This window comes from Vespula pensylvanica, chromosome 2 (assembly GCF_014466175.1).
Source record: "Vespula pensylvanica isolate Volc-1 chromosome 2, ASM1446617v1, whole genome shotgun sequence".
NCBI lineage: Eukaryota > Metazoa > Arthropoda > Insecta > Hymenoptera > Vespidae > Vespula > Vespula pensylvanica.
Genome location: NC_057686.1, coordinates 14,495,345 through 14,520,098, shown reverse-complemented (window position 1 = coordinate 14,520,098; position 24,754 = coordinate 14,495,345). Strand labels below are relative to the sequence as shown.

At 38.4% G+C, this 24,754-nt stretch overlaps 1 protein-coding gene across 8 annotated transcripts in view; it reads left to right on the top strand.

Moving 5' to 3' along the window:
• The window catches only part of LOC122627150 (tensin-1-like), a 187,827-nt gene that overhangs the window by 151,458 nt on the left and 11,615 nt on the right, over positions 1-24,754 (top strand). Inside the window, exons 1-3 of one of the 8 annotated variants that reach the window (XM_043808055.1) lie at positions 7,374-7,549; positions 7,726-7,989; positions 8,055-8,956. The exons of 6 other annotated variants lie outside the window; for them this stretch is intronic. In XM_043808055.1, coding sequence (XP_043663990.1) covers positions 8,729-8,956 — 228 coding nt within the window. In that variant the 5' untranslated portion in view covers positions 7,374-7,549; positions 7,726-7,989; positions 8,055-8,728. Of the gene's footprint in view, positions 1-7,373; positions 7,990-8,054; positions 8,957-24,754 lie in introns of those variants that run through there. One more of the 8 variants, XM_043808054.1, reaches the window with a different exon arrangement.

Below are 24,754 nucleotides of genomic sequence, written 5' to 3'. Positions count from 1 at the left end.
GACAACGAACTTCGCAAAAAGCGCAAAGAGACACAAAACACGCGCGAAGGCCTACGTTCTATCAAGGTTCCGGAGCTTTTCAAGACCTTCCTATACCTTCTCCTCCCAATCTTCGAACTCCCTCCTACTACCCTTCCATCCCTACCTTCACTTTCCTACTCTTCTCCTTCTACTTCTTGGAAAAGCACGATGATCTAAAAGCCTCTTCCTGTTGTCTAGAAAGATACTGCAGTTTCGAAAGGCCGCTGGCATTGAAAAGGACAACGACGGAATTCTTCTTGGAGATAACATGCCGAGGTGACGAGCTGTAGAAACAGAAGAAATTGTTTGTGTGTGTGTGTGTGTGTGTCTGTGTACATGTTTGTGTGTATATGTAAGAAAAAGAAGGATAGAGAGAAGAAAACAGACTATGAAATCTTTCGAAGACCCGAGGATAGTAGACTTTGCACTTGGAACTTTACGCTCGGCCTCCACTTGCCGTGCAGTCAATTCTAATGGCACTCCGCGGATTAAAGTTTAAATATCTTCCGGTGAATTAGGAACGCCGTTACTCCAGAGACTCTTCAAACGGCATCTCTTTCTCGAATGTGTAGGTGAAACGGGATGAAGAACGAGAAGAAGGTGGACTCTCTAATCGGAACTTAACATCGGATTCTCTCGAACGTCTTGTCTCTTAGGTATCCTACGAACTCACTAATTTCTTCGACTAATTCCTTCCTTCAACTACGCAAGAGAATATTTCTTTGATACTCTTGATACTCGATAATGACGAGATACATACAATAAATGTAAATATCTTCGATCGATAATTCGATTCGTTTCGATCAAACGGATTAACGATAAATAATAAATACTTGATGAATAATTATTTAAATAAACGTACGATGTATGTTTCATCGGACAATGGGGAACTTTTATGTTGAATTGAATTCAGGAAATACTCGAAGAAGAAATCAACGCGTTCTCGATTTTTTCATGTCCTTCCTCTATTCCCTTCATAAGCGAATCATAAGCGATGCACGTTGGCATTTTCGAGAGACAAGGAATTCATAGACGTCGAAGAATCGCGCATCTTCATAGAAGCACCATTGCGTATATAACGTTCCATACGATTACTCGTGAAATGGGTCTCGAGCAATCGGCGATGTAGACGATCCACTTCACGTCTCGGTGAAGAGTCTTCTCGAAGCCTGCCGAGTAAATAAAAGGTTCAATGGTCCACGTTGTCGTTTCGGGACGACAAGAAAATATCTCGAATTCCTTCCGTTCGTCTCCGTCTTCTTCTTTTTCTCGTAATCTCCTTCATCTCCGACTCCTTGCTCTTCCTCTCACATTTTCTTTTTTTTTTTCTTCATTCTTTTTATCGTTTCAAACGGCACGAAACGAGAGAAGAGAAGAAAAAAAAAGAAAGAACGAGAGAAGAAATCGAAGTTCAATGTCTACGAGACTCACCGAATAATGACTCGAGATCGAAAAAGACGTATTGTAGTTTGAAACGAAGTCGAAGAACGAAACACCAAACCAAATTGTAGAATTTTGTTCAAAATATAAAAATAAAAGAATGGCTAATCGAATTTAGGATTGTGTGTCCGAGTAAATGAAACGATTGTTTGTTTGGAAACGAACAGATGAGAGACAATGAAGTTTTATTAGAAGTTATATTAGAGTAGTGACTGATTCTTCGTAACTTCCTTTCTCTTTCTTTTTCTTTCTGTTCTTTTTATTAAAAAAAAAAAAAATACACGAAGTCTACCATAAATATATCAATATCAAGGAATCATAAACCAATACTTCTTTTTTTGACTAAAAGCTAAATATTTCTACCGACAAACTCAAATGAGTTTTGAGGATATTTTAATTAACATAATTTCAACGTAATTTAACTCGACTCCAACATCAATGACATCACTCTAACCGTTTCCAAGTCGTTAAAGCTACACTCGATGTCGACTCCACGTAATTTTTCCTCTTGAGATCTGAATGATGTTCACTTTTTCGTCTCCATCGTATCTTTCTCTTTTCCTCTATTTTATCCTACATTTTTCCTTTTCCTTTTCTACATCGCATCTGGAAATATAGCTACAGACATTTACTTCTTGAACGTGAAAACGATTCCGTTATATTCGCTCTGACAAGATCATAAATAAGAATGGTCAATGCGAACGTACTGCAATTTCGAGATAAATGATTATTCTTCCGAAACGACAACTTGCAAATTACATTATGGATATTCATGCTTAAACGATAAATTTGATGTAGAACATTTATGTGTATGCATGTATAGATGTATGTATGTATGATGTCATAATGAGAAAAAAAAAGATAATTAGTTAAAAGATCGACGAGATAAATAAATGACGTATAAGATGATGACGATAAGTTTGCGTTCGATTCAAAGAAATAGTATGCTTGTTAAAAAAAAATTATTTTTTCCTAACAATCATTCCTTTTCTCTCGTTATAATTTTAAAGCTTTTGTCGAGTTAATTTCTATCATGATGAAATGATAACGGTTCATTTTTTTGAAGAATCTCAACAGTATGACGTAGTGAACGATAATAAATCGATCATTAAAGTAAAAACGATAAAATAAACGACTCGTATAAAGACGTTCTAACGTTACGCGTCTAACATAAGATTTTCTACGGTTACACATCTGGAAACGCTAAAGTCCAGATGTCCGTATGTCGAAAAGAAAAGAAAAAGACTTTTACGATGCACGTATTTATAAACTCCAAGAAAAGGACTCGATTAATATTCGATGATAGTAGTCCGAGTCGTGAAGCTATGCAACGTGAAGAGAAATCTCAGAATTCCATCGTGATGCATCTAACTCGTGAACACGTCGACTCGGAGATCGGATACGTTTTCTCGCGGATAAGGAAGTCATCAAGCTACCAAATGTCAGGAGAAAGTTTCTTTAATAAGAACGACAGAGTCTCTATGAATGTATATTTAAAAGCTTTTAATAATTTTTATCGAAGGAGAAAAAATATCAAGTTGATTGTTTAAAACAAACGAACAAACAAAAAAAAAAGAGAAAAAAGGAAATTAAAAGTTATTTTCACCGGACTATTTTACGATGTAATTCTTTCAACGATTTAATTTGTATAATTTTCTTGTTAATCGCATAATGAAGTTCGAATTGAAACGAGTTAACGAATAGAAACGATTAAAGGTGCATTCGCTGCTAGTAGAGTAGGTACATGCACCCGGTGCATCAATGGCGATCATCGCTGGCCCGGAATGAAGTCGGCCTTGGCATTCCCGCACAGATAATAGTGTAGACTAATCGAAGAAGAAACCTACGTAGGTACGTTGCTCCTCTTTCTTTCCATGAGCTAGCCTCATTTTCTTTTTTATCCGGTAAGATCTTGACTCACCCTCCTTCTCCGTTCTACACCTATATCTACGTACGTACGTTAGAAAAAAATAAGGAAGAAAGAAAGAGAACAAAAATCTACGAAATATCGTAAGGATCGTGCTCGATCGAAACGATTCTTCGAAACGTCAAAAGATGAAAAGAGTAAAAGCCCATGACGAAGGCGTGTGACTATTTAAGGCATGCAGAATCACGATGTTTTTTCTAAACTTTTATTACTTCACGTTGGTTAAAGTTTTCTTGCAGCGGCAACGACGACAACGACGATAAGGATGAGAACGACAAAAAACAACACATTCGCAAACGAGTCTCGAACTCGCTAGAAGAGAAACAGAGATCCGTCGTTGCCGTGCGAGGATCTTGTCATTTATGACAGGAATTTCGCTTGAGGACTCGGCTTTAACACTGTACGCGTTCTAAGAATGCCAAGAAGAACTCGCGAATATCTTTTATTTTTATCGTCGATAAAATTGCTAAACTTGTGGTAAAACTATTTCAAATCCAACCAACTTGAAATCCATCCCTTTCCTCCTTTTTCTTACTAATTTAATACAATTTTCTATAATTCGAAGATACTTATACGTTGTGTGAAAAATAGTAAATTGCTAGGGTAGTTGGAAAACCGATGAAAGTTCGTACGTGTATTCTTCAAGATATTGTAATTGTTTTCAAAATATAAATTCATTCATTTCATCATTACTTGCACCGAACGTTTTATCATCAAATAAAAATCTCATTTTCAAAAATATGCCGTTCGGTGCCATTCATCTTACGTACACTTTTCATCATCAAAACGTAATAATCGATGCTGTTCTGAAATTCATTATGATAATATCGCGATAAATAAAAAATTATTGCCCACTTTTTAAGATCCTCCGAAGTTTATTAAAAAATATATCAAACTGTGATACGCGTCGAGTCCGTGATGGTATGCAAATGTACGCGGAGCAAAAGTTTCCTTAACATATTCATCCAAAAGTGGCGGACAATAATTTTCGTTCTTTGTAATAAGGCGAAATGGCTATCAGAATTTCGTCATAATTTCTTGCGAGAAACTTGAAAGAGCTTCCTTGAATCATAAAGTACTATCTGCATAACCGATTGCACAAGATGTCCTTATCTTTAAATCCTCTTCTCTTTGAATTCGTTCTAAAAGAAGAAAAAAAAGCAGGACGATTTATTAGCGCGCACCTGACCAAACTCCAACAATTTATAATTTATTATTCGCTAAAAGTATTACTGTGATATCGACGATTAAACGGTATGATGGTAGAGAAAATTTAGTAATTTATATTTCGCGTGTTTCGAGACCCTGTCAAATTTAATCTCATATACCTAGGCACATACATACATATACATACCTATATATCACTATATATAACTACAATAACGTTCAATAATAATAATAAAAATTTATCCAAGCGGAAAACGGGTATTTCCAACGAGGCGAAGGATTAAATTGCCTTTTTGAGATTCATTTGATAAAAAGTGTTAAAAGAATAAAAGAACCGATAATATATTCATCGATAATAACAAAATCAATTTGGTACTAATATCCAATGAAATTTTCAATCTGTTAAAACGAAACGACGATCGACTCGAACGAAATAAATTTTATTAGAAAAACAAAAACCTCCAGAGAGAATATCAGCTGACGTTGTTTTTTCAATCATATATACGGTTGTTCCGTAGCAAGGAAAACGCCCTCGTCACTGAATTACCGTCCTAATTGAATTTAGGAACGGTGCAGGATCCACCCGAGCAGAGAATAGAACTTCCGTCTTGGAGAAGATCGCCTCGAAGGAAATCAGGTCAATAAAGGGAGTATCTTCTTTGGAGATCTCATATTACTTACTGGTAAGCTTTTACCACGTTAGAGTTCGAATCTGAAAGCTTGTATCATCGAATTAACGATTATAACGTTACTTGGATCATTATTTTAACCGTAATCAACGTATTCGAACACGTTTACCTAAGAATAACCATGTCGCTTTTATTATTCTTTAAAGTATTATACTTTCTCAGAAAAGGAAACGTTTAGTAATTATACCGAAAAATAAATATTACCGATAGAGGAGGATCGTTAAAGTCATAAATATCGGTGTAAGAAACTTCGTGATAAAGCCTCGAGGGAATTAGCTTTCTTACCATATAAAAAAGACCCTTGACTCTACAGCCTATCAGCGAGATACGGATGAGTGCTTAGACTAACTCGAGCAATGAACTCGAAACTAATTTTTAACAGTACGATGATAGCAGAGAATGATACTCTCTCTTTCCATTCACTTGACTTTCTTTTCCCAGGTGTTGTCTCACGTTTTTACTGATTCCATTCTGTAGTGTTTAACATTGTCGTTTAAAATATAGTTTCCGCGTAAAGACAAAATTAAAACATACTTCTAAATAATCAGAGAATATATCAAACTTAATTTATATAATACCTAATCTATTCAATAAAAGAAAAGTAATTAACAACAAATTCTTTCGCAATATTATCCGTGATAGACGATATCGCAGAAAGGCAAATTTCCCCGGAAATACTGGAATCATTTGGAAAGGCAAAGTCGTTTTCTTCTCAACGACGTCTCTACGTTGAGGTACGTAGCGCCAAAGGGTAGTTCATGCCGGAGGGAGGTCAAAGAACGCGAATCGCAAACTCATGCGATCGGCGCGATGCTTCTCTTCACGAGCACGAGTATAAGAGAGAGAAAGAGAGTGAGAGAGAGAGAGAGAGAGAAAAAGAGAAAGAGAGAAACAGAGGATCTAGCAAAAGAGTAAGAAGGACGGAAGACGTCGGGTATTCGCCAGCTGCCGTTGAACGTGTTCAATGCCGCAGTTGGAGCAAGAAAGCGGTCGGAGAGAGAAGAGGTCGGTCGGTCGGTCGGTCCGCTCGGTTTCGCGCCTTGGTGGGGGAGAAGTGGGGAGAAAGAGGAGAAGGATGAGGGGAGAAGACGTGAACACCGTGTGGGCTGGCTGGTTCCTTCCTCGATGCCTGCCTGCCTGCCTGCCTGGCTGCTTTCCTGCCTGCCTGCCTGCCTGCTGCCTGCTGCTTGCTTGCTTGCTTGCTCGCTCGCTCGCTTGCCTGCCTGCCTGCCTGCTTGCCTGCCTGCCTGCTTGCTTGCTGCTTGCTTGCCTGCTTGCCTCCTCTTTCGAGACTTCAGTTCTCTCTCTCTTCACGTACCGAGAAGGTATCGCTGTAGCCGCTACGACCGGCTAGAAAGCCGATTTCCCTCTCTCTCTCTCTCTCTCTCTCTCTCTCTCCTCTTTCTCTCTTTCTATCCTCCTCTCTCTATCTCTTTCTCTTTCTCTCTCTCTCTCTCTCTCTTGCTCCTTCTATCCTCTCGGCGTATTTCAAAGATAGCTGTCGTGAAAAAAGGTGCTCTAAGAACTTCACTTCGGTGACTTCGATGCCGGGATATTCAATTAATAGTGCCCGAAGTTTGATTAGCCTATTTATTATACGTATCTACTTACAATGTGCGAGTTCGATAAGTGTTCTTGAAACTATCAACGATCGACCCAAGTTACAACGAGGAAGAATCGTAAAATTCTTGAAGAAACGTAAGAACATATGTGGCTGAAAGAGGACTGCGTTTAAACGATATTATCTACTTAATACAGATGAAAAACACGTGTGTGCGAGTTTTAAGGACGAGGAATATTCCTTTAGATCGCGAAGAAAGTATGACGCGTATATTCGCGAGAAAAGGACGGCGGAGCCTCGAGGATCGCGATACCGCTCCCCTACATCTGCCCGTAGCGAGAAGGCCTTAAAGCGAAGAGGAAGGTGAATCAACTCGAACGGAAAAACGCGCCTTCTCCTTCTGCATCCTGCGACGGGAAAAACGTGCGAGTGGGGGAAAAAGAGAAAAAGGAGATCTCTCTTTCTCTTTCTCTCTCTCTCTCTCTCTCATTCTCTCTCTCTCCTTCTCTCTCTCTCTCTCTCTCTCTCTCTCTATCTCTCTCGTTCTCTCTCTCTCTCTTTCAGACGGAGAAAGAGAGAAAGAGAGATAGAGTGCTCTCGAGCAAGAGCAGGAGCCAGAAGCGGTGGATCCGGCCGAGTTGACAGTCGAAAGGCGAGCCAACGGAGGCTGGAACTCGCGAGTGGAACTCGTTAACCGGTTTCCGCGGATCGGCATGCAGAGCGACACCTAGTATATTCTTCTACGTGAGCCACCGAGTGTATCTCCTTTGATCCTTCCTTCTATCTCTTTCTTTCTTTCTTTCTTTCTTTCTCTCTCTCTCTCTCTCTCTCTCTCTCTCTCTCTCTCTTTCTTTCTCTCCTTCTCTCTTTCTCTCTATCAATCATTCTTACGGACCGGTCTTTTGCCGATCACCGATTAGGATCGTCACCTGCCAGCGATAATAGTAATATCATGGAAGGAAATAGGAACGAACTGCGCTCCGTTTGAGAAACCTTGAAAAAATAAAAAATAAAACAAATTCTCTCGAAGATTTCGGACTTCGAGGGAAACTATTTTTGAATCTTTCTCTAATTTTCGGGGATAAAAGAAAACTAGCAGAAACCCGAAAGTTTTTGGATCTGTTAAACGTATTTGACCTCTTTCCAGAAGAAACTAGTGAAGAAAGAGTGATCGAAATATATAGGTATATATATAGGTATATATATATATATATATATATATATATATATTATATATTTCGGTTCGAAGAAGTCAATTTTCAAGAGACACTTCAAAACTTCGATAAAGTTCGAATTCCAAGAAAGAAGAACAAGAAGACGACAACGAGGACGACGAATCGTATTCGAGGCCTTCGAGAATTCCAGACGAATTCTCTGCTCGGAAGCTCAACTATATCTCAGAGTTGAAGGCGCCGCGACAATTAAAGTGGAAAGTGTGCCTCGTCGGTGCTAAGTGCTGGTAGATGCTACTACCATCCCGTTGGTGGTGCTCGCTATGTAACACGATTTAGAAAGTGCCTTAAGGTGTGCCGTGAAACGTGTGTAAACTAGCTTCGCACGAACTAATCGATTAGGAATTCGTAAAAGAATTTTGTGAGCGTATAAAAGCGATTTTTCTGGTGTTCTTTTTTTCTTATTTAGTACGTATTGAAGCAACGTATAAAAAGGAAATATCGTAACTGTTAAGGCCAATTGATTTACGGTGGTGCTACGAAAAAAAAAGAAAAGAAAAAACAAAAAAAAGGATAAGAAAAAAGACGTAATTTTCATTAGATCGTTAATGAAAAAGAAACGATAGCGTCGGTGTGGAATCGACGAGGAGGTCGGCGGTATCGTCGAAAGGATCGCAAAGGATCGGAGGAGAAAGGGCTGCGAGTACGAGTCTCGAGTTCGAAGACGAAGCGGTGCAACGGTCGTCGTGGCATGAGGAGGTTCGCACGCGGACGTAAAATCCTGGCCGCATTCTCCGCGATTATGGGACGCCTTGGAAAGGGCTCGCAAAACGCAACACGGCCCATCTTCAGGGTACATTATCGCAAACTCGTTGACGAGTACTCGCAGCAACAGCAGGAACAACTTAAGTTTATGCCAGCGCTACCAGATTACATGTCCTATTGTTGCTGTCGATGCGGTCATACGCAAAAACTCAAAGTAAGTTCGATTTATTTAGGATCTATAAACGATTACCAGTAGTTAATCAGGATCGAAGAGAAGTAACGGTAATCGGAGAGTTACAGTTCGTTCGTGCCAAAGGAATTTGTGATTTTTATAACAGCATCGATGAAATAATTTTTTACGATGACAAGAAATGACAATCCACGTTGTAAGAATATACAAATTTACGATAAGATCTTCTGGAAAAAATGTGAGATCACAACTTCGCAACTTTCGAAGCGTACGATCTCGACAAAGGTACAACTAGGAAGTCGAAGAAAATCGTGACCGATTATAACAAATAGATTAGCCACGCGAAAGATTATCTAGAATCTCGATATGATTAAAACTACGTACGATGGAAAATTGAATCGTTGCTTTCTAACGTTTACGTAACCGTACATATGCTCGTGTATATATATCTATGATAATATCGAATATCGTTATAGCCGTCGTCGCAGCTTTGCGAACTTTCACGTTGACTTATTTAGCTGTCTAAAATATCTAAACGATGTCGAGGTCTAAAACGCCCACTTGAAATACGATTAAGGCACGTAAGCGAACACGATGCTATCTTCCTTTCTTCTTATTGGAGAACAAGAGAACCGTTAGCGGGTGAGAATAAAAAAAAAGTGCTACTCGAATGGCCGAATCTTCTTCTTCTTCTTCTTCTTCTTCTTCTTCTTCTTCTTATTCTTCTTCTTCTTCTTCTGGAAAGAGAAAAAGAAACAAGAAGTATGTTTAAACAGTGTGTATATATGTAGGTAGCAAGGCAAACGATACAAGTTAACTTTCACGCGAGCATGCGAGAGAGAGTTGCGTCATTAAAAAGGATCCCGAAGTGCCGTTCATAGCATCGGCTGTTTTATCTTCGATCTACTTGCCTCCGAACGAACTCTAACCGCTAATCCAAAGCCGAAGACCACTACGACGACGACCTGCAAATCACCGAGCACAGTATGTACCTCTCACGGTATTAGCGAATCGCGATTAGCTCTCGGTACCGCAATATGACCTCGAGTGTGTCGATGCTGCAGGTAAGGAGTCCGTCCATTGAAAATGGCTCTCCTTTCTGTCGTCGGAAAATAAGCGTAATCGTTATTACTTGGCAATGACTATACGCGTCGTATTTTAACCGTTAAACTTATACCGTAAGATGAGAATATTTTAAAAGACCAGACCAAAAATATATGTGCATGTCCATAAACACGTATAATAATTTGCAGTGGATATTATTATCAATACAGAAATAAATGTATTCGGTCGACGAGAAAGTAAATTAAAGAAAACAAAGAAAAGAAGAAGAAAAGAAAACTACAATGAATTCATTCCAATTGAGGTTTTGTTCTATCAAGGAAGATTGACCAATTGCAAAGGTCACATATTTTTCGGATAAAAATTCTATTCCTTCGAATCTGATGGATTATCTAAGTTTCAAAGATCGACTTGACATGTATCTTAGAAACGACTTATTTTCGATGAAATAGATAAAAATGGTATTGAGTAATTCGTAACGATCGCAGTACTCACTTCGATCGTTCGAATGCACGCAGTAGAGTAGAGACTAACCTTAGTAATACTACGATCTGAGAAGAGAGTAAGAGAGATAAAGAATAGGGGGGGATAAGCCGTGGGATCGGACGAGCGCATTCCTCAGGCCCGTATAGCTACTCGTGCCATGGGAGATGGCTCGTTGCTTCTTCTTGCCCCTTTACCGATAGACTGCCTCCATGGTGCTGCTATTTTAACAACGGCCTGTCTCTTTTATGATCTTTTACCGTATCATTCGACTAGTCCTTCGCTGTCACGTTCTAAACACTCGGAAATTGAAAAAGGAATTCATTAACTGCGTAACACGATCCCCGAAAAGTTTTTACGTACGTTGTTTCGTAATTAAGTATCAAAGAGAAAAGTTACCATAAAATTCCGTGATATTTCAAATATTTCAAGCATAACAAGAAATAAGTAGTAACTTGATTATTTGAAGGTACGGAGTATATTTCCAAACAGATATTTATGGTATTCATATCTGAAATTTTTAAGATAATTATTATCAAAAATCTTAAAAATTTGTACGTGATATATACTCAGGAATATATATTTACAATCTTTTTAGAATCACTCTGTACACTAATGTTCGTGATATAAAAGTTTACTCCTTCTACATAAATCTCTTACGTTTATCTTCTCTCAGAGATATTGTCCAAATGATCGAACAACTTGTTCTCATAACCGAGATTCTACTGTACACACTTTTATAGATGTATTATCACGATCAGGGAAGTCGTAATCGTTGAAACATCCTGTAGATAAAATTCTTTACTTTCTTTGACTGCTGTATCGTACAAAGATTATATTCAATTATCGCTTTATCGCTGAAAGAAAACACTCGATCCTCTATTGAAAACTCGATCCAGAGTGAACACTTCAGAAGAGAAAGCGAAATAACACAGGATTTTTATTCGAGTGAGAGTCGTCACGTTGAATCCGACGAAACTCCGTAAACGTTATTGAAACTTGTTCGATTTTCCTTTCGAAGAGCTCTATGAAATTATACGTGCTACCTAGTTGACACAAAACGTTAACTATAGGACACATTTATTCTCGTAACACTCGCGTTGCCAATACCTCCTTCTTCTTATTCTTTTTCTCCTTTTTCTTCTTCTTCTTCTTCTTCTTCTTCTTCTCTTTTGATGTTCCCACACACTGAGTATAATTTAGATAAACCCACTCGTCGTAGAAAGATTAAAAGGTTAGCCGAGAAAACGGAGAACGTTAATCGTCGACACTTGAAACACGACCTTACTCAAAAAGCACGTTAGGTGGAAAAGACAGCAGCAAAGAGTTTAAAGAGTATCGTTTGAGAGAAGAGAGTCTCGACGAAAAGGAACTTACCACCGAATATAGTATCTATCTATTTATATCTTTTCTCTTTATCTCTCTTCTTTCCCTCTCTCTCTCTCTCTCTCTCTCTCTCTCTCTCTCTCTCTTTCTCTCTCTCGTCTCTGTCTCTGTCTCCCTTTATTCATAGTTTTATAGTATTACTCGGAGAATCAAGTAGAAACATAATTTTCTGCAGTTTTCCTTATCTCCTCGCTTTTAATTGTCCACCATTCGTAGAAAGTCATTGCGAGTTTTAATTCGTCGGTTTATCAACAATCGCAGATCGTACGATGTGACCGACGATAAAGCCAGAACGATCGAGACACTGTTGGAAAGTACAGAAAGTTTCAACAAATTAGCATAATTAAATTGCTTTAAAACTAGCTCTCCTGTTATTTCGATGGCAATAAATTTATTGGATAAAAAAATAGAAAAAAAATAAAGAGAGAGAGAGAGAGAGAGAAATTATGTGCAACGATAGTAGATATCGAATTTTCAATATACACATAAACCTAATTTACTTGATCTAAAGAAATACAACAAAGAAAAGGAATACACGTTACGAGTGAGTACCCTTTTGCTTATGCAGAATGCAACGATGAGATTCTTCTAATTCCGATCTCATCCTAGACTTACACAATAACGATGATTCGACGAAATGTTAGTAGGTCTCCGATGGGTCATTACTTTACTCTAAGATCAAACAAGAGCGATTAAAGAAAGGAACTCCTTGCATTTTCATTCACGCCCATAATTGCGATGCCCTTATCAAGAGAAACGTTCGATTTTCGAGTTGCCCAACCATCTATGAAAAAAAAAAATAAAATAAAAAAGAAAAAAAAACAGGAAGAAATATCGCGGTGAAGGTATACCTGGACGTTCTCCTCGCAAAGTATAAAGAAAAGGCAAGAAATTTCATTGAATTGACGTGACAAATAAGTCCCACTTATCTTACAAATACGATTTACGCAATACAAATAATGACTATTGAAAGAATATTGTTGACATTTAAGCTAAACAAATGTTTATCCTCGATCAAGCGGATTGAAGTTCTTCGATCGTATTCTTAATGTCAGGCTGAAGGCTTCTATATCGATAATCCAAAAACGATAAGCGAGATCGCGTAATTCAGGTGGCACTATGTCGAAGAAACGGGAAAAAACTAAACAACGTAGGATTGTGCTCTTATGTGTGGATCGAGAAGGATAATGCATTCGTTTCAGTCCAACGCATAAATAACTTAACGCCGCTTCAATAAAGTCCTTCAAGGTTGTCTTTGAAAAGGGTACCCTAGCGGCCCTGAAAAGATTCGTTCGTTCGAAACGAAAGGTGGTACCGTGCTCGACGGTGCCCGTACAATTCCTAAAATCCAGCGAGACAACATTCCGAACGCCCTCGCCTAGCGGCATCTGTCTGTACGAGAGAAAAGCCGCAGACATTTAACGAGAGAAAAAAAGAGAGAGAGAGAGAGAGAGAGAGGAAGGGAGGATGAGGGGAAAGAAAGAGAGAACTCTATGTGCATGCCTCCTCACAATACACACTCTAAATTTTATCATGGCACCTCGGCGGGAGTTCCTCCCTTCCTCCTTAAATTTGGATCTCACTCGGTTCCTTGCGACTCTGAACCTCAAAAAATCCCTAGGAACTTTACGTACCCTTGGGGACTCGACAATAGCACGTACGAACGTGAGTTCATTTTCCTCTTCCCGAGGTCGATTCGTACCGAAAAGACGCTTCTTCTCGTCCTCGGGAAAAAAAAAGCCAAGAGAAAGAGAGAAAAAGAGGGGAGTATAAAATGTGGAAAGAGAGACAGACGGGTACCTTCCAGATCGCGTACGTTAAGGAATTCCCTTCGACATCAATAGAGCATCGCGTACAAAGGGCGACGCCATTATTCTCGAGGCACCGCATAGTATACCCCGGTACAATATGAACTCTCGACTCTGTCGACAACGACAACCAAGGCGTACGAGTTACACCTGGCTACGTTTCTGCTCGATAATACGTTCTTCGACGTTCTGCCGAATAATGCCTTCTCAATGATCGTGAATTTCAGGTTTAAAGTGATTCCATAGAAAAAAAAAAAAAGAGAGAAAGAAAGAAGGAAAGAAAGAAAGAACATCTTTATACCTAGTTTTCCGACGTTGACCTTCTTTGGTAAGACCTTCTCGACCAAGTACGAGGAATCTATGGGAATATAATTGACACCGTCCGTCAGGACGATACTCTTCTCCTAGCAGGAGGACCCTCGTTCTTGTCCTCCTGCCAGAAGCCATTAGAGTCGGTAAATAAAGAATAAAGAAGAAAGAACGATCCCACTCGACGTCACGCGACTTCTGCTTCCTCTCTTCTCGATGTACTTTTACATCGTTTCGCGAACGAAGGGTAGTACGAGCGGAACTATCGAGTCCATATGTATTGTATGCACGTATATAAATATACGTATGCACAGGGAAGGGCGTCGAAGCTCCTTAAATTACACCGTGACGAACGCGCTTTCGCCGCGTCTCGGATTTGTGCGCTCTCATCCTCTCGTTTCATCGTCTATTCTCGTCATTTCCTGTGGCCAGACTTTCCGGTATTATCTTACCAATTCTCGATGATTCTTAATGAGAGAACGATCTTCGTTTCGAGTTCTCGGTGGTTATATTCGATACGATAGAATTTCGATTTGTACCTCCCTTAATACTCGTACAGGAACTTAACTTCCTTCGGTCAAACTTTTTTATGTCTCAATTCCCATTCTTAATGAGAAACATGTTCTTTAATGACCGTGTCGAGTGACTTTGGGGGTCCTCGATATATATATATATATATATATATATATATATATATAGACTACAAACATATACATGTATACCCTTTCAAACTCAATATATATACCCTTACAAGTTTGCTCCTCGAATTTCCATCTTGAAGATTCTTAGACGTCAAAACTTTGCCGTCTAAGTTAGCTTAACGAAGGATTTTCAACAACTTGGTCCGGTCTTAGACTAATAGATACACAAGTCGAATTATTAAAGGGAACATACGTACGTACATACGAGTATGTACTCCGTAAAATTGAAAGGAACGAAAAGGGAGAAGAAAAAATTATTCCAAATGTTTCTTCCCTACTGTCTGTCTTCTTTTTCTCTCCTACATGCGGTCACCATTGACGCATTTGCAAAGTCATTTTACGGATGCGACAAAACTTATTAAGTCTCGTCGCACCGTCGGCGTCGTCTACGAAGCTTTTACGGAGCGTCAAGTTGGAAACAGCAGGCGTGCTTCTTTCGCGACGGTGCGACGCGACTATTCGGCATACCCGTTGCGTGTACTCTCTTTTTCTACGTGTATGTGTGTCTATTGCCATGTGTATATGTGTATGTATGTGGTAACGTGCCTGCCGCCACGCGTGTGTTCTGCCATAACGCTTATCCACTTTACTCGAGCACACTTCCGCTTTTGCCTCACGCTTTTTCTCCGCGCTCACGATGACAATTACTCGCACCACCCGTGCTCGCGTGCCTTTCCTCTTTTCTTTCTCCCTTTTCTCTTTCTCTCTCTCCCTCTTTCTCAAAAAGCATCGCGTGGTTTGTAGCTTCCATTCCAAAGCTTAAAAAGACCGTGACTCATTTTCATTGAAATAATTAAGATAGACCGATAATGTAATCCGTCATTTATTTTTATCATATAATATCCTATCAAACTTAATTTTCTTTTATTTTAATTGTTTTCATTTCATTTGCTTTTGAATTGCATCTCGTTGCTCATTAAATTGGAGTTTCTCTATACATGTTTAGGATTCAACAAGTTATCCATTTATTCTATTAGGCAAACAACTTTAATGTTTGTTCGATCAATTGTTTCTAAACACATACATCGATATCCGATTTAATAGCAAAGAGGCGAATGTAAATCACGATTTAATGATCCTTTGAATCACTTAACGCTAATTTTCCACAGTAGCTTCAACAAGAAGAGATTATAACTTTCGATAGATAATTAAATGTATTGCCGTGCGCGTGCCATGGTAACGATCAGTTAATTACTATCATTCGACGTTCTCATTAATACCTTATCGGATAGAACGCATTAGTATGATATAGAAACCATCATATTGCACAGAGAACAGATGGATTAACGCGACCTATTCTCTCGTCGGTTCAAAGAACTGTTATAAATTATCATGATAACAGCGATGACTTGAATGATTCGAATGAGAACGAAAAAAGAGTATTTTATCATGATTATATTACACAAACGAGTTATCATGATTTTGAAATAATTTAATAACTTCGAATATCTAACATTTTTTTTATAGACTTCTTAATCTTACAATTTGAAAACACAATCGGAATACATCGGAAAACAAATTTTCTATATATTTCTCATCGAAGAGATATTGTAAACATACGAAAATTCAGGATATCGTAAAGATGTAAGAAAATATTAAACGGTTTATCGGAAAAGTGTTATCAAACTCATGGTGAATGTCGATTATTTATGAAAGTCTGACTCAACTAAAGTGGTAGCAGGTTTCACAGGAAGAGCCTCCACAGGCATCACATCTCTTTATATAACCTTTCCTATCGATAAATTACTTAAGGCATTAACTACCAATAAACTTGGGTATCTCTGCTTCGTGTTCGCTATTAATACTTGATGCGATAACAGAACGAAACGATAATCTCGAAAGACAAATGCCAGCTTTGCACGATTATATGGGAATTCGGTAAGCTTTTTTCTTGTCTTTACCGAAGATATCTACTTTTTCACATCCGTTTCTGTCAATCGTATAAAAATATTTATTATTGTGAAAGGATGTCAAAGTAGATCGATAAAAATCGGCTATTTCTCTTAGAACGAATCTACTTAATAACAAAGAATCTAGCAAGGTCAGATAACAAATGTATTACCTTAATCACAATTATTGACGATAATGATAAGTAAATAACGTCTGCACGAACATGAGTATGCACTTTTTCGTACACGTTGGCACATAAGAGAAAGGGAGAAACTTAAGAGAGGAACTTAATTTCATTAGTTATGAGTACTAATGACTCCCTAATGAAAGTGCAGTTTGTGTTTCGGTCGCAGCCTATTGTTCTCGAAGTTGACTGCAAGGCTTAGGGGCCAGGAGGCCTGTAAGCTACACGAGTCACAGAGGTGAACTCATTATCTTGTACATCGTAGTGAACCACTACGAGGAACCTCTATCTTACAGAGTACACACTTGCTCTTCTCAGGTGAACAATAAAATTCTATGAAGCTCTGCTCTCGTAATCGTGCTTAAATCAACTCCAAAACGCTTATGCTTTCGTAGCAGTTAAGTACAAAGGGTGTAAATGATTCGTCACAAATTTTTATAAACTTAACGTCGAACTAACATGAAAAATAAGAGAATTTTCTTTAACCGATCGTTTCGAAAACATCGTTTCTTAAGCCTCGACATACAATTTATTAATTTCTGATAAGAAAGAATGAGAAAAAGATAAACGAGAAAGGTTAAAACGACAAATTCCAAAGGAAGACACCGTTACGTAAGATACCGCCATCTTGAGCATTAGAACTCGATTGGATGACCTCGCTAGTCAGTCCATTGAATTCTTCGAATTTTCTTGGAGAAGGTTCTAATCGAAGAAAGTGTCATGTATCGCCGTGTGTACGTGTGGCTTCTTGATATTAAATAGAGAACTTCAACCGGAAGAAATTGAAAAAGAATATAAAATATAATATTTATAATTTCTGAATAATGAAAGTAAATATATGTTAACCATTCTGATTAAAGAAAGAAAAAGAGAGAAATAAAAAAAGAAATGAGTGAAATATCGACGAGATTATCGACGAGATTATAAACGTTAACTCGTTATCGGTTAGATGTATCGAACGATATTCTCGAAAGTTGGCAATTGCGTGTGTTATCCGAAACTTTCCAATCGATATCGAAACTCGATCGAAGGCGTGACTGAAACATGTTCGTCTGGGTATTCTACTAGGTATATTGTTGAAATCTGTGCGTACGGGATGTGGCGTCGAGGGACGATAAAATAGAGGGAAAAGAGAGAGGGAGATTTCAGTTTACCAGGGGACGAAATACGAGGAGAAACGGTTGTTACGCTCCCCAAGTAGGTTCGTTCGTTCGATGAGCATATGGAAGATCGAATTCTAAGTTCGATCGTCGATATTAATTGCTGATCAAAGACTCAATTTGCATCGTTATCTTCTCTCTTCTCTCCCTATCTCTCTGTCCATTTGTCTATCTATCTCTCGAAATCGTACAAATCGTAAAACTTTTTCCTAAAACTAGTAAAAGTTCATTTGAACGAGAACGATTTTCTCTTTACCTACTCATAAAACTCAATTACATTTGAGAGCAATATCCTATTTGAGAAAGACTGATATTAAATTCGAACATTCAGAATCATACGTTACATGATTTTGATCGAATAAAGAATTTAATTTTTCATATATACATTTTACGTAAAAAGAAACAAAAATTCTACGATAAAGCTGACATAAATTTTAAATAATTGTGATATGAAATTGCAATGTAAAATAATAAAGGAAATAATAATAACTGTTAGTCTGTTAGAGAAAATGTAAAAAAGACGGCTCAAAGGCTCTGTCACTTTAAAAAATAAATGTATCAGACTATAACAGAACACACACGCACATACACGCATATACAATACATAACATATGCATACACCCTCCCGTTCGTCATTTTAAAAAATACGTGAAGCAGCGACCGCGAATGTATGATTAATACAAAGCAGAGCACAAAGATCTATTCAAGAGTTCATTCAAAGGGAAAGTCAATGGCTCCTTCGTTCGTGGATGAGCATACGGTAAATCAGGCTCTAACTCGGACGTCGGTGTTAATTGCTGATCAAAGAGTCTGCTTATGTCTTGACTTCGCTTTCTGTCTCCCGTTGGTCGTCTCGTTGGTCGTCTCCTTTCTCTCTCTCTCTCTCTCTCTCTCTCTCTCTCTCTCTCTCTCTCTCTCTCTCTATCTCTCTCTCTCTCTCTCTCTCTCTCTCTCTTAAACACATACACTCATATATATTGACACATACGTACATACAAAGTTGGATATCCCGTTCTCTCTTTCTCTCGTACCGAGCACGAATACTCGCGTTCACATCTTCCAATCTTCCATTGGTTTCACGTCACGTCGAGCAAAGTACTCGGCAGATAGTCAAACAATTTTCCAGTATTACACGCCGAGAGAGGCGGGAGTTGTGAGACGGAATCGCACTTCATTCGATTACAACGGCTCGCGCGGGAAGGACCGGACGTGGATCCTTTAATCCCTACAATGCGAGCCCGACTTCCATTTCAATCCAAGAATGGGTATCTCGGATCCTTTTATCTCGAACCGCGCGCCGAAGGAATTCGGCGAATGGAATAAATTGAAAATTTCGAAGTCATCAAAATTGTTCCCCCCCGGAAGCCTCGATTAAATTCAAGTGAGAAAGAGAAAAATTTTTCTGTCTCCTTCCTCTCTAAGAAGAATGAATAATTCTTTTTTTCTTTTTTTTTTCCTTCGTTTTCTTGAATTTCAAAATACTTCCGTTCCATTTCGAATCGATTTCGTTAGTGTACTACTTTGCATCGCATCGTTTCTTCTCTCTATGGAATCGGTAGAAAAGATTCTAGTTTTATCTCGTATCCTCAACTCCATGCACCACAATCATCGAACGGATCTAAGGAAATCCAACTCGATTTTCTCTGAGAAGATCACTGTCCACGAATAAAATCGATAAAATCGAAAAGATTCCGAACGTGGTTGTAAAGCGTTTTCCATGCGGGAGAAATTCGAAGAAAATAAGCAAGTGTGACAAGTAAAATCATCGAAATAAAAAAAGCTCTCAATAAACTAGATTGCTTTGCGTTTTTAACTTTGATCATCAGATAGGAACGTGACATTTTCTACGGTTTGGTAGACAGGTTCATCGTGTGCACGTATGTATATACGCGAGAATAGATCCAATGATGATATATTTAGTTTCAATTTTCTTTTCTTTTATTTCTCTAAATATCTTTCTAAATGTTTCTCTAAACGTATCTACGATATATCGATTCCACTTTTTGTAAAGTACTCATTTATAACATCCCAATATATGCTCACTGAATACGAATTTACTCGCGTACTGTATTTTACCGATTAAAAAATGTATTGATATACCCAAACATATATCATCTTTATTTTTCACGAGGTTTATCTCCGATCTTAAATTAATTTCCATTTACGAAATTTCTCTCTACTTCCTGTACAATCGATCATTGGAACGTATTAGAAAGAAATAGGACAATGCATTTAAAAATACAGATACTATCGATGTTTCCATACGAACACGAGGGATACAGAAGAGGGTTTTGAAACGTTTTACGAAATATAGAATGTTCGATATGGCGCATGACGTTGTCGCTTTCGGTGAGGAGTTCGAGGAGTCGAGTGAATCAGACGGCTGGCGAGGGTTGTTGCACGCTCGATCATTATGGTAGGGATGAAGCGTAGTATGGGAAGCGTCGAATACAAGGTGGAACGAAAATGGTGGGAGGAAAGGAGTCGCAAAAGTCGATGGTACGTGAACTTGTATCCTCTTATGCCTTTTGTACGACGAAGATGTGAATACGACGAGAAGAGAGAGAGAGAGAGAGAGAGAGAGAGAGAGAGAGAGAGAGAAGAGAGAGAGAGAGAAAGAAGAGTCGCACTGGTGTGCCGGCTTGGAAATCTAGAGGAATGGGAGATATGGCCGTGACCGTGTGGAATGCTTGGAATGTGGCCCGTCACGGAGCGCAGCAGCTCGGTCAGGGTAAAGCCACGGCAACCCGGCGTCCTTTCGGTCCACCTCGATTCTCCTTTCCCTCGTCTTCGAGCACGAACACCGTCCACCACGTGAAATTGCGAGGAGTTAATTCCTTCCGTCGTCCCTCCCAAACCTAACGTTCCTCTTATTCACTAACGTTGATAACTCGTTTACCTAACTTTACCCTGTATCGATCAAACCTTTTTCCCCCCCTTGGAGTTCAACGATCCTATCACGTTCCTTCGAAATTTTCTCCTTCTATGTATATTTTATCATTCCTACCTACTCATTATTTGTCTCTTTGTGTGCCAGTGTAATTTTATATTTCCTTGGTAAGACCGACAGAGTGTTTAGATGTCTAATTTCGCAAATGTTGAGTGTGAGAATCGAGATGGATAGAAAAAGTTATCGTTTAAAAAATTTGTTTCCTTTCCTTCGTTAAAATTATAGAGTCCCGTTTGAAGGTAAAAAGAGAGAACCTGTTATTACGTTCGTCGACGAAGAAGCACACCTTGCGAGTAAACGGCACGAAGATGTTTAAACTCGTTTCAAGGATCGTTCGTGAGAATAAAGAACGAGTCCGAAAGCGGATCACCTGGACTGTAATGACTTCGGTGAGGATAGGAAAACACGATTAGACGTCTGTGATTTTTCTGCCACAGCCACCTGTCATACGATCGGATACTTTGAGTAAATTGCGAGGATCCTACGAGATGTCAGAAAAATTAATCAGACAGAACGTAACACCTGCCTTTTGAAAAAATGCTTTAGGCTATGAAGATCCCTCGTGCTGGACCCTGACAAACAAAAGTACTACTACGTAGTAACGTTCTCGAATGGATCTATTGAAAAAGTTTGCACACCTGCATCGAAAACTACGTTTTAACTATTTTCTACTACTTTCTTGTGATATATTCGGCTTTAAACTGGAAGAAAAGTTATATATACAATACTACCTATAACATATAACGAGGTTACGAAGGAATATTAGCAACGACAGAACCAATATCGGCTTTTATTTCTGAAAACTCAAAATGTATTTTAAAATTTGTCAAAGCAACGACGTTTAAACGATTATCTTTGAAGATTGCTTTTTATAAAAAAAAAAAAAAAAAATCAAACGATAACTCGAATCCGGATCTGAATGAGTCGAAAAAGTTCGATAACTATTGGAGGAAGTTAAAGCCGAAAACTCTTCTCAAATCGTTCAATACTTTAATTAACGTATAAAAGAAAAGTGCAGGAGTTAAATTTCGAAAGAGAAAAATATATATATATATACAAGAATGAGACTATCGAAGCGAAACTTAATCGTCATAAATGAAAAATTAAATCTTTGTTACGAGCGCTCGATTTAAAGACCGTGAGACGAAATATTCTTGGGCTTTAGAACATGGGTCTGATCCGTTGCCGCCTACCAGGATAATAAATTTCTCTTGATGACACGACCTTACGACCTGTTACAAAGAGAACGATCTTTGCTGCCGAAAAGGCACCGCTCTTCTTCTCTTCCTCGTTTCTACTCTGGATTCACAACACTGTTCTCTTATTTAAAACGCTTCTCTGTCTCAAAGAATGACCTCGAATGTACTTCAATAAATCTTCTTTGAAATATTTCGACATTATTTACGCTCGAGGTATATGACCGAACACGTTTCTGTTATGATTTCATAAATTCACGCTTAGTCATGTCTCTTTTATACGCGATAGGTAAACAAATACATTCATAATTCAGATTGTCTCGAAATCGATCCGTATATGAAAATAAAAAGAAAATAAAAAAGAATTATGTGTACGTAGAAGAAATTCAGTATACGTAATAATAAATTTAGATTGTGCAAATTTTTCTCGAATTTAATATTATGTCCAAACAAAACCGTAATTATTTAATCAAATTTTTATAAATAATCGATATTGAAAATTACGAATCAATTGCAAACTGAAAAAATATAATGCTTTTAAAATATACAGAATTTTTGTGTCAGCATTTTTTATATTTTAAGAGCATCCTATACAAACTCGTATACTATTTCTATGTGTTGAACTTAAGTACGGCTTTCCGCAATATACGCATATGTATCTATGTGCTTTTGTATGAGTATAGATACACAATGCGGGAGAACGTACTACAAGTTACAGCCGTAAGTTCGTATCCCATGGGAGAACAACTTCCTGGTATTATCTCAAAAAAAAACTTAAGGCAGACGTATATATATGTATCTTGTACGGTGACAATATATTTAAAAGCAAGTGACGAGAATCGCTTTTTGTACAACTTGTATCTCTTGGGTAAATGCAAATGACCACATTCTTTATATACTACTGGTTTTCTCTTGAAATCTTTATTTTTCCTTACCTTTTACCAAGCCTTGAAACTTTTTCTCAACGAGTTACGTATCAATTAATAATATAACATGAAATAACGACTATCGACCAGTTCTCTTTTATTATTTCATTATCAATGAGTGCTGACTAATTTCTTGATTGTACTCGACGACGTATGTATGTCCGAGTCATGCAATTATCTTCGAATGTAATCAATTATAAGTTCAAATTGGCTAGCAGAAATGAACAATAGAAGAAATTAAAAAATGAAGTTAAAAAGGTCGATTCTCTATTTAACCTCGACACGTAAATCAATATAAGTGCTTAGAAAATGATGCTTCGATAAATAGGAAATCGTATACAAGTAGAGTATAGAAGAGTGAATTCGACGATGACAGAGAGAGAAAGAGAAAAAGATATAGAGACTTATATGAGTTCACGAGTTATGAGACGGCACATCCCAACAGCAATTATAGCACGGCCGGCTGACCGGCTCGCATGAAAACGTAATTGAAATATCTCGATCCTCACCGAGCCGACCAGCTTGACCTCAGGACCGCAAAGCACGAGAATCTCCAAGCTGGAGATTCTACTTACGTTATGCGCTTTAATATGCACACCTTGCCAAGTTTCGCGAAAGCTACGAGATCGAGCCCATTATCGTCCGTGTTATCTCTCCCCTACCCCATAATTTTATGGCTACTCCATTTGGTAACTTGTTTACATTTCGCAGTAAAAAGTCTTTGAAATACAGTTGCAATTCCATTTTCACAAGCTCGCCGTAAAGTTTTGACTTTTGACCGATTGAGTTAGGACCGAATTTACGCGTATGAAAATAAAAGATTACAAAACTTGCAAAGTTGCACAAAGTTGAACAAAGAGTACCATGAAGTTCGTGTTACAAAGGAAATGTCTAATGATCCTAACTAATTTCAAATATCCATTAAATTAAATCTTTGAAATCTAAGATCTTATTCAGAAACTATAGTAATCGATCGAGTAAGAAACTTTCCGAAGAAACGAAGAAGGAATAGTACTATGTTTGCGTCGCATCGATGAGAATAACTACAAAGAGGAAGAAAAGATGAATGTCGAATGAAAAAGTTGAGGGAAAATGACGAAAGAAGGAAACGTAAGAAAAAGAAGACAGAGAGAGAGCATAATCGTAAAAGTAAAGGATAAAAAGAGAGAAATGCCGATAACCACGGCAAAGCGAATCTTTTTCAGCAGATTCTCGAGCAATGATCGTGGTGCGTATAACGAGACTTGAGTTTTCCTCTTCGGTTGCTTTTGGTCAGAGATACGGACAAACGAGAGAAACCAGAAGAGAGAAAGAGTGAGAAAGAGGAAAAGGAGAAAGAGAAAGAGAAGGCTCAAAGTTGCGTGAGGATTGAAGGGAGAGATGAAGAAGAAGAGACTGAGAAAGAGAGAGAAAGAAAAAGAGAGAAAAAGAGAGAAAGAAAAAAAGAAAGAAAGATAGAGAAGGTGGGTTTTCCAACGGGCCACAGTGCAAATGCAGGGCCCTGAATGTGTAATAAGCACTCACGTCGCGACCCTTGCCTCGGCCCATGGCCTCTCGTGTGCGCGCGTTTAGAAAGGTCCTGACCGTACGCCAGCTCGCCCTGTACTCACAGATTCCTCCTTCTACTACCCCTCATGTTCACCTTTCTCTCTCTTTCTCTCTCTCTCTCTCTCTTTCTTTCTCTTTTAACCCTTTCTCATAGCTCTCATACACACGAATCTAAGTAGTGAACGAGGCAGGCACGTGGACGGTTTGATAGAGCTACAA